An 11,375-nucleotide genomic window follows, 5' to 3' on the forward strand; every position below is an offset into this window, starting at 1 on the left:
ACTGTACTCTCACTCATGTTTTACATCTATACTCTACTGTACTCTCACTCATGTTTTACATCTATACTACACTGTACTCTCACGCATGTTTTACATCTATACTACACTGTACTCTCACTCGTTGCCATCGAGTCTATGCCGACTCCTAGCAACCCAATAGGATAGTGCAGAACTGCCCTGCTGTCTTGTATGTTGCTCTCAGGTTGATGACAGTTGTTGTTATTGATTCCCTGCCCAAAGAACTCTTCTTAGTATTTGGTCTTGTTTTCAGAAACCTTAATTTCTCCTTATCTGGAAACACCCATTTATTTTTCAGTTTTAAAGGACAATTTTGCTAGATATAAGATACTTGAATGGTAATTTTTTTTCTTTCAGAAGTCTATATATATCATTCCATTGTCTTATTTGTACAATTTCTGCTGAAAATAATCTGAACTTGATCTTATTGGTTCTTCTAGGTAGGTAACTTTTCTTTTTCCTTAAGCTGTTCTCAGGATTCGTTCTTTGTCCTTATATTGCTGCTAAATGCAAGACCAGCAATTCCAAACCACCAGCTACCACATATGATAAAGATAGGGTTTTCTACTCCTATAGACAGCTACAGTCTCAGACACACACATAAATGGTTCTGTCCTATCCTATAGGGTCACTATGTATTGGCATCAACTCGATGGCACTGAGTGAGTGAATATGGCCAAATTAGACTATGATATGTTGTAATGATTTTCTTTTGAGATCTATCCTGTTTGGGGTTCTTTCAACTGCCTGAATTGTTACTTTCTCCTTTTTTGTGGTGTTAAAGAAGTTTTCTTCCAGCAGTTCTAGGGCTATTTTCTTTTTTTTAATTCTTCCTGTTCTGGAATGACAACAAGGCATAAGTTATTTTTCATGATAGTGTCCCTCATAATTCTTAGACGTCTTTGGATTTTTTTTTCTCTTTTTACTGACTATTCTCATAGGTTGATATTGAAAGATATGTCTTCAAGCTCACTAATTCAGCACTCAATTGCAGTTTCAGCGTGTACTAAACCTGGGCCAGTCTTCTGACATGTTTTAACCAACAGCATGAGGCAGAAAGGACAATGGGCGAGTCCCAACTCTAAGAAGACCTGGTTGCTTCCACTTTTATGATCTTGGAAGCCAGTCACCAAGGGAGAAAAGTCACATGGAAAGGCCCTGTGAAGAAACAACCAGGCACTAGACATCTGTGTCAGCAAGTCATCCCAGTGCACCCACCATCTGACTGTAACAGCGTCTCCAAGCAAGACAGCAGAACAACGGCCCAACTACACCATGTCAACCTACAGAGTCACAAAAACGGAATAAATTATTGTATTAGAGCATCATATTTTGGAATAATCGATTAAGTAGTAATAAATAATGGAAACAAAAATGACTGCCCAAATAATATTTCTAAAAGTGGAATGATAACAATGATCTCCCAGAATTTGGACAGGAAGGTAAAGACAGGACATAGAGATAATGTAAGTGCTACCGGGACTCAACCAGGAAGTCTAAAATCCAAGTAGTAAGTATTTCAAAAAGATGAACACAAAGAAAACAAAAGTTCTTACAGGGAAAAAAATTCCCCCCCAAGGTTTCCCCCCCCCCCAAGGTTTTTAAAGATTAAAGGTTCAAAACTTAGAATGGCTCATTGTATGTTCATTACAATACAATGAAAAATAAGCTAATTATATCACTGTAATAATGCAGAGTGCCAAGAAAAAGACAAAAAGTTCTAAATGCTTTCAGAGAATGTCAGTCACATGTAGATGAATTAAGACTCAGAAGGGCATCAAGATTGAACATTGACATTTCCCAGCAGACAACAGCAGTCCTAGCAATGGTTAAACTGTTTACATGTACTAAGTCATTTAATCCTCATAACTCGCCCCAAATACAAAACCCAAACCAAAGCTCTGGCTACTGCTATCACGGCGACTCAGAGAGTCTATAGGCCAGAGGAGAACTGCCTCTTCAGGGTTCCAAAGCTATCATCTTTCCAGAAACAAACGGACACCTTTTTCTCTCTAGGAAGTGGCTGGTCAGTTCAAAATCAACCTTCCAACAGGCAGAACTTTAACCCTGCGCCATCACAGCTCCTGCTCCCAAGAGAGGTTCTACTCTTTTTGCATTTTGCAAATGGTGGATTAATGCACACAGTAGTTAGGTAATTAGCCCAAGGGCAAAACCATCACAGTCTGGCTCCGAAACCACTCTTGACCATATTGTTTTAGAGCCTAAAACCTAGGATTTTCATTGAGGATGTATACTCGGGAAGAAGGAGAAAGAGTAAGTCAAGAAAGGTATCAGATCCAGGGAACAGTGGATCAACCACAGGAGGGTAAACAACAGGAAAAAAACCTTCAACAGACAACCGGCCCAGAGAATAACCTACAAAGACTGATACAGAAGAACCAAAAACTACCGAGGGTGATGCCATAGGAAAGAAATAGAATATACCTTTTCTAAACTAAGAATAAATATTATAAGACAATGCAAAGCAACAAACTACACAAGAGAAGAAACTTGCGGCTTTTTGTTATGAAGTCCTAATATAAAGAGTGATCATTCCTATGACTAAAAATAATGATGGCTTAGGAGGGGAATGATAATGATATCTTGGGAGGGGAAGTGGGTAGCTAAGTGGGTGGTAGTTCTCAATCCCCATCTACTTTAGTCAAGTCTATACAGTATGCCTAAAACATGAACTCATTTATCAGTCTACCCTGCAGTATTATAGTTAGAAAAAGGGACAAGACTCTTACCAGCCTCAAATTAATGGTTTAGAGTCGAAAGAAGTTCTCAATTTTGACTGCATAACCAAATTACCTAACCACTCACTGCCATTGAGTCAATTCTAACTCACTGAGATAGGATTCTCAAGGCTGTAAATCTTTAAGGGAGCAGACAGCCTCATCTTCCTTCCTTAGAGCAGCTGGTGGGACAGAACCATTAACCTTGGAAGTTGATGTTATTTTTACTTAGAAGTCCAACACTTACCCAACACTATGACCAGGGCTGCTACCAAAAAAGTGGTAAGTAAGTAAATGTGTGTGTACACACACACACACACACACTCTCGCTCACTCACTCCCAGGCCCAACTCATAACAATTACAACATAACCTTTGGAGAACAGGTGGTAAAGTTCCCAAGCGATTCTATTGTGCAGCTATAGAAAACCACTGGTTGAGGGGTGAAGAGTCATCCAAAAGATGACCCTCAACGAGATGGATCCAACAGTGTAGCTGTATCAGTGAGATCAAACATACCAACAATGGCACAGGATCAGGCAATGTTTCCTTCTGGTTGCACTGTGTTTAGGGATGCTAGGAGGGAAAACCAGCACCTAACAATAGCAATAGGAGAATAAAGGCAGTCTTTGTATCCCAACTTTAGATAGAACTAGACTTATCAAGTACTGGCTTAGGTACTGGTGTTCCCTCTTTTCCTTATTCAGATGTACATTAAAGGTCATAAGAGAACAACGATCTAGTATTTAGTAATGCAAAGAAAGAGATTTAACTGCTTTTGGCTCGTCAGCACTTTTGCTTCTGAGAAGGTTGGCCCTATTATTAAGGAGATGGCCTTCTAGGGCCAAGTATTTGAATGAGCAAAGGCAAACAATCAAAAGAGCAGGGAACATTTATGAAAACCATAACTATTCACAACACTACCAAAAAGGTAATCGTAGGAAGGAAGGGCAATTGTTTGTCCATCATGGTAAATACCAGCTAATGACCCCAAAGGTTATTTCCAGTACTTTAGAAAACAACACAAACACAAAACCAACATCAGTCATAATAATAAAAAGAAAAATCATCCTAGCTTTACTTTTGCTTGCAAATGTATTTTAGCTCTTGAACACTGGAGAATTTTTACTTTACCTGACCCGTGGGTAGCGGTTGATCTAGCATCTCAACATCCAGGTGCTTAGGAAGGTTATATAATCTGCAGAGTTCACATATCAACCACTTCAATTGCTGACGAAGCTACAAAACACATTTCAGTAAATGAGCATTATATTAAAGAGCCCTTAGAAGACATGAATAATTCTGAGACTACTGCATTCAATCCAGTAGAAAATGAACGGGTGGGGGTAGGGGTGGGGGGTGTTGCTAACTGCTTGACAGATAAGTAAGTCTTTAAAAAAAGTTAGGCGCTGTGAGGCTAAGAAAGTTACTGTGCCTTGAATGCAGTTGAACTAATACCTAGAGAACAAAAGGCAAAGGGAGTTCCCGGGATGGTGCACAACTCCCGGGGCTAAAACCTTTTCTTTCACACTGAACAACTTCAGACCAGAGCATCTTCCTGTACTTTTCTTGTAGGGCTACAATATTGCAGAACTACAATAAAAATAGTGTTGCTTCACAGGGGCGGCTAGACAGCAAACTAGTCCACAGTCCCAGTCAATACAAGTAGAGGCAAATATTGTCTTGTACACAGAGCCCTGGAATCTAGGAGACTCTAGATTCGGTGTTTAGCTCCCTATGTGTGAGTTGCCCCATCTGTAAAACAAGGCAATTAAAACAACCTCAAAATGGTAAAGACTAAATGAAATCTGTGGGACCACTTAGAACTTAAGTGTTGAACAACACCCCCCTCAAAAAAAATTGTTTATTTATTTATAGCACTACAAAGAGTGACAAATCTCCATTTTTAATTCCAGGTTTGTTTGGTTAGTGTATTACTCTTAGAGCAAAGCAATTCATGTGCACAAATGTGTTTTTCACTGTTTATTGAATTTTTTGTCAATGTAAATTACAACTTAAGAATGGTGAGTACTTAGTAGACTTGAATGGGATTTCATAAAGCGACTTAATGTAATTTGATCAGGAATGTTTACCTGGGTGTCTGTGTCCAAGAGAAAAGAGGGGAACAGAAAGAAGCAGGTTAATGAAGGACTAAGAACACACAGGATTAGAACGGGTTAACATAGCAAAGAACAAGCCTTTTCAACGTGGACAAAGGAGTGAGTAGAAATGAGGAAGGCTGAGCAGTAAGTTAGGATGAAACAAAAATCCTCATGCTTAACTAGAAACAAAGCCCCACTGTGGATTTGTTACCCATCAATAAGCTCTATTTTGTGCTAAGTGCATTCGGAAGATGAGGCAGGCTGACCTGGATGCACACCCGGGACACTAACGTCTGCACAGGAGAAGCTACAGGGAGTGCTGTGGGAGTCACACAAGTAACAAGGAAACACAATATAGCACATTTTCCAGGAATCTCAATTTTAGGCCATTGTTATTTTTAAGAAAGTGAGGCTGGGAGGGAACAACTACAATTGTGGGAAAGGATTTAAGAAGTATTTAGAAGGAAGATGGTCAGATGGTTCTTAGAAACCTATTAGTTAGTGGGCAAGTTGGGAAATGGTGATATAAAAAAGAACTCTACGGTAGGTCACAGGCCCAGGTTCAGGCTTGGGTGACTGGTTAGTTACTTCATTTTGTCCCGCTTACCATCACAAAGAGAATTATGAGGAGTAACAGGTTTTTATGAAGAGCGGGAGGTGTGGTGTCTGGAGGCAGATGAATCTAAATTTAGATATAACCATTTTGAACACCCACACACACACCCCAGTGAGATTCCAGGAGACAGATAATAAGGGTGTGGAACTCAGGAGATCCATTTTTGCTAGAGGTATAGTTTTAGGAATCCTGGAATCGAGGTCATGATTTAAGTAATGAGACTAGAAGAGATTACTCGGCGTAAGCACAGAAATGACAAGAGAAGAAACAGGAAGACCAGGAAAGATGAGCTCAGAGGATACTAGAGCAGGGTCATAAAAGAACAAAAACCTAAACAGGTGGTCTGATGGAAGTTTCCATCATCTGATCAGTTCCTAGAGGGCAAGGACCTGCTCTCTTTTGTCTTTATACCCACTGCATATCACAGAACCTGGCCTCGAAGCCAATTATAAAATAAAATGGGAACGCTTCTGTGAAGAGTTTCTTTAGTTCACTCAGGGGCCGAAGGGTATGTACACAAAAGGAGCCAGACTATATATACCATTCTATGTCTTGCAATTTTACTTCCTATGTACCATCTTGCAAATTGTTATGCACTTTTGTTGGTGGAAAGATCAGCTGCCTACTTTTTAATACAATATAATGTTCTATCAGAAAGCCACACACACAGTAATTTTATTTAGCCAAATCTGTATTGACAGACATTTATTAACATGTTTATTCAATGAAGGAAGGCACAGGTAATAAATAACAATATCAAAATGCTGTAGACAGACCAATTTAAGGCTAAATCAGGAACTGCTGGATTTGGCAGCCAGGAGATAAAAAATTATGTAGCAATACAATAAGGAGAATCCAGATTATCATGAGTTAAATGAGCGGAACATGGAGATTTAGCTTGTTAAAAACCAGAAAAGAAATACAGCTTGTTCTCTTAAGAGACGAGGCTATGAGGTAATGGGCAGAAGTGACAGTGCATAACATGAGTCCTCATCCACCGCTTATGCATATATAAAAGGGCTTCAAAAAGTTCGTGGAAAAATGAAATTAAAAGGTAATGAGATTTTCCCACAAACTTTCTGAAGCCCCTTCATATTTCATTTAACTTTAACTCACAAGCCTTTAAAAAAATTTATTTTAATGGCATATTTCAGACATGAAAGTAGTTAAATAGTTCGGGTTATACTGAGGCCTAGTAGTCCTCATTTCTACCAGTATGAATTGAGTGTCTTTAAGTCTACAGAGGCAACTTTTAATTAAAAAAAAAAAAGGACATGGGAGGTGTTAAGTCAGAATCTACTTGAAGGTAGTGATACTGGTAATATCTGGTTGGGCAAGTTTCGCGTTATGTTTATTTCAATTTTGTTTTTTCTCTTAGATTTATTTCTTCTAAAGTTAACATCATTTTGTAAAGTTCTAAAATATCTGGGATTTTTATGGAATTGTATCAAATATATGGAGACATAAAGATAATTCATAGTCACATTATGGAATCTGCCCCTTCAGGAACAAAGGCACGTTTTTCCTTCCACTGGATACAAGTTCTGCACATTTTAATGTCTTCCTAGGTATGTAACGTTTACGGTCACTATCAAAAAATAATTTCCCAGTACATTTTCTGATTATAGACTCAATTTGAGAAAGCCATTGATTTTTATAAACTAGTCTTCAGTCAGTCATCTTAAAAAATTTTTCCCCTCGGGTCATGTCTTTGGATTTTTAGGTAAACAATCATATCACTTACAAATGACTGACATTTTTCTCTAAGAATTTTTATGCTTTCATGGGAATATACAATGATGTTAACTTTAAGAAAGGATGTAACCAATATATGTACTGTGTATCCACACACCCCTATGTAGAATATGACCTCAACTATTTAAACATATGGAGGCGGCTTCAAAATGTTCACGAACAAATTCAATTTTTCTATGAATTTTTAGAAGTCCCTTCTCGTATGTATGAAGGTATACCAGTGGCCAGTAAGTCAAATGATTATGACAACCCCATGTGCGTCAGAGTAGAACTGTGTTTCAGAGAGTTCTCAATGGCTCTCGTTTCAAAAGTCTGTCTTCTGAAGTGCCGCTGAGTAAACTTGAACCTGCAACCTTTCAGTCAGCAGCTGTGAGTTGACAAATGTTATTAGCAAAGCAGAGGCAGGCGGGAAAGGCTGGTAGAAAACAGCCAAGATCACAGGATCTCCATATAACCCCCTCCCTGGGGGGATGGACAACAGAAAAGTGGGTGAGGGGAGATGTCAGACAGTGTAAGACATGACAAAATAATAATAATTTATAAATTATCAAGGGTTCATGGGAGGGGGGCAGGAAGGGAGGGGAAAAATGAGGAGCTGATATCAAGGGATCAAGTAGAAAGAAAATGTTTTGAGAAGGATGATGGCAACAAATGTACAAATGTGCTTGACACAATGGATGTATGTATGGATTGTGATAAGAGCTGTGTGAGCCCCCAATAAAGTTGTTTTAAGGAAAAAAAAAGAAAACAGCCAAGATAGTAACAATGATTATATCAAGTACAAAAATGATATAATCTTCTTTTCTTTTTGCTTTTCTCTATTTCACTAGTTCTTTCAGTGGCCATTCTTTGTCTCAAAGACAAAGGAAAGTTTTATCTTATCTTTTAACTTTAGCTCTAACTACGGACTCGTGAACCTTTAACAGAAAAAGTGATTCTCTGGCACTAGGATGGATGTCATCCTACCATTATATCTACTCATATCTGCCTGTATTTGTGTTCCTTTTTCTTCTTTCCACCCTGGCTAGGGTCAGAAATTACTGCTTGATTATAATTTAGAGAAAAGATCATCCGATTCCTGACCTAAATTCAAGCTACAGTTGTGGGGAATAAAAATTTTAAAAGTCAGTACAGGAAATCATAGAATCTGGAAGACTAAAAAAGAAACCTGGCTTCCAACCCCACTAAGGTAATCACTAGTCATGCTTTTACACATTACCTCAACATACACTTTCTACATATACTGCGCATGAAGGAAAAAAGAAAATAGCTTGGTTTGTTTTCTCACCGAATTGCTGTTTTTAGTATCTTCTAGACGTTCCAGAACTGATGTCAGATTTGGGTCATCAGAGTCCACAAACCATATTGGTGAGGAAGATGGATAAGATTCCTGTGTCAAAGAAATCTATGTTAAACACTTTTACATACAGACCAATCTGGACAGGCAATTAAACTATACCACTAAATTACAGTTGACCATGAATTTAAACAAAATGTAACAGACAGGAGAAAACCAACACATTAAAATACAGGGGAGGGAGAAGCAAATGTCTTTATGGATTGTTTTAAACTACAAAGTTGCTAAACCTGATGGTTTAATTTTGCTTGTCCTCAGTTACATAATTTGTACACATAGAAACAGACAAAAGTACTGTCACCCACTAAGAAGGATGATTTAAAGCTGAAGAGAGTACCTAGCAAAAGTTAAGTTTTAAACAAAAGAAGAATAAATATGGTGTTCATATACAACAAGGAAGATGGGCTTCCTTCCTTTACAAAGACTATGACTGCCTGGATTCTCCAACTTTCACTTTTTAAATAGATTTAAAGTCACAGTTGCTGTTAGCTGCGCTCAATGCAGCCCCCAACTCAATTCGTGGAGGTTACCTCATGGAAGAAAATGCTGCCCAGCTCTGTGCTGTTCCCTTGGTGACTGAAAATCAGATCATTTCCATTGACTGATTTTTGGAAGCAGATCATTAAACCTTTCTTCCGAGTCTGTCTTCTCTGGAAGCCCCCCTGAAACCTGTCCAGCAACACGATTTTCCACTGATAAAGAGTGTTGGCTGCACATGAGATGCACTGGCCAAGAATCAAGCCCAGGTCCCCCAAAGGCAGGCAAGAATTCAACCATTACATTCCTACTGTCCTCATGATAAATCCTTCAAATAGCAAACTTACACACACACACACACACACACACACCCAAAACAGAACAAAACATCCAAAACCACAACCTTGCAGGAAAGTCTATAGATTAAAACTATTTTGACCTTTAATAGAATATCTAGATAAGGTCTAACTCTAAACTGTTAAAAAATAATGTCGAGGAGTACACATTTAGACACATTTTTAAACCCTGACATATATTAAAAGTGGTTTTTAAAAATCATCCGCTACCTATACTCCTTGTTTTCTGAGTAGTGTAATTACAGAATTTACTTTGAGATATTTCTATACTAGAAAACCTGGCCCTTAAATCTATCCCATTTAATTTTACCTTTTCCTAATAATCTTCCATCCACAGGCAAATGAAATTTCTTTTAAAAAAAAAAATCCCACAAAACAAGCAACCCATTTTTAAATGCTGTAAAGCATATGTAAAAATACAGCAGGTGTTGGGTAAAGTGAACAGCAGCAGAGGGCTACCACCAGCCTTCACCAGACACGGGGTGGGGGTGTTGAGACCACTATTCTGATGGTGTAGCCACTGTCTTTGAGCTCTATTACAGCTCAGATGGCAATGGTGGGCAGCCTCTAAAACGGCCCCCAGGAATATTACCTCCTGGTATTCCTAAGCTCTCCCTTCCCTAGACCTTCTAATGAACACAACCCAGCATAGTAATGGGATGGTACTTCTGAGATCAGATTACCAAAAAAAGGAAAATTTCCATCTTATACGCCCTCTCCCCACCCCACCCCCACACACACCACCACCACCCACCCCTTTCAATTGCTCTCTCTGATGGAAGAAGCCAGCAGCCACGTGTTGAGGGAGAGCTCCCTATGGAGCCGCCACATGGCAAGAACTGCAGACGGCCCAGGTCTGATGGCCCACTACCCTGTGCAGGACTATGCCCGAGTGTCTCAGGAGAGGATCCTGCCCCACCCCCACCCCCAGCCAGCCCTTCCCCCAAACCAGCCCTGAGATGACTGCTGCCCCAGCCAACACCTTGGGTGCTTGGAGCCAGTGAACTCCAGATAAGTCACACGTTTTCACGACCCTCAGAAACTGACAGCTAACTTGTAGTTTTTAGCGGCTTGGTTCTGGGGTGGGCTTTACAGAGAACTAGGTAACTAATCAAAATTCTTTAAAATTCTGATACTTGTGAACACACAACCTTGAGTATTCGCAGGAAATGTTATGGCATATACGATATATTGTCAAAGGAATAAACTGCATGTGACGATGGGAAGCTAGTACACTAAAGTAGTCTGTTTCCCTCTGCCACTAGACACCTACTCTGTTGATGTGCACTACTCTCTAGTCCACATTAGTTATTTGCTACAAAAACAATTAGGTCAGGGAAAAACAACAAAGAAATGACACTTGGAACTAGAATCTCAATTGTAATATACCTGAAACCACTGAAAATAATACAAGGATTCCTTAACTGTTTAAGGGGGAAAAATGTACTGAAATAGACATCATTATTGGTCTGATGCATATATTTGGTAATATTTACTTTAGTATTTACATTTCTCTCTTACTCGGTCTTGTATCTCTTTACAGAACAAAAAGTAAACTGTTTTAAGAATTGTCCTATCTTAAAGAAGGCCACTTTATTAAATATTATATTTGCTTCAAATTCTTCAGCCTCATTTGGGAACACACCAAGGTTATTTTTACTGTTAGCTTTACACCTTTTTCTACCCTTGAAATGAACCTAAATGTGGGGCTTCAATGCATAGGCTAGTATTTGCCTAATAAATTTCTGCACCAAATTAAGATGGTGCTCTGAACTGGAACTCCTCCCTCAACACCATATTAAAGAGAGTTGGGAGGAAAAAATTAACTAAAAACAATCACTAAAAAAAGGAAATAGAGGAAAGAACTAGAAGGCAAAGGGTATTTATAGAGGTCTAAATACAGGCATGTACATATGTAAATATATTTATATATGATGATGGGGAAATAGATCTATGT

The 11,375-nt window shown here is 38.8% G+C and overlaps 1 protein-coding gene across 1 annotated transcript in view; it reads right to left on the reverse strand.

The window, feature by feature from the left end:
• The window catches only part of UBE2Q2 (ubiquitin conjugating enzyme E2 Q2), a 75,168-nt gene that overhangs the window by 48,115 nt on the left and 15,678 nt on the right, over window positions 1–11,375 (reverse strand). Inside the window, exons 2-3 of the mRNA XM_004699778.4 lie at window positions 8,517–8,618; window positions 3,890–3,994 (exon numbers count right to left, since the gene is read on the reverse strand). Of these exons, the coding sequence (XP_004699835.2) occupies window positions 3,890–3,994; window positions 8,517–8,618 (207 nt within the window). The remainder of the gene's footprint in view (window positions 1–3,889; window positions 3,995–8,516; window positions 8,619–11,375) is intronic.

Source organism: Echinops telfairi, unplaced genomic scaffold, assembly GCF_000313985.2.
Source record: "Echinops telfairi isolate 266 unplaced genomic scaffold, ASM31398v2 ScPeMD7_7475;HRSCAF=8513, whole genome shotgun sequence".
NCBI lineage: Eukaryota > Metazoa > Chordata > Mammalia > Afrosoricida > Tenrecidae > Echinops > Echinops telfairi.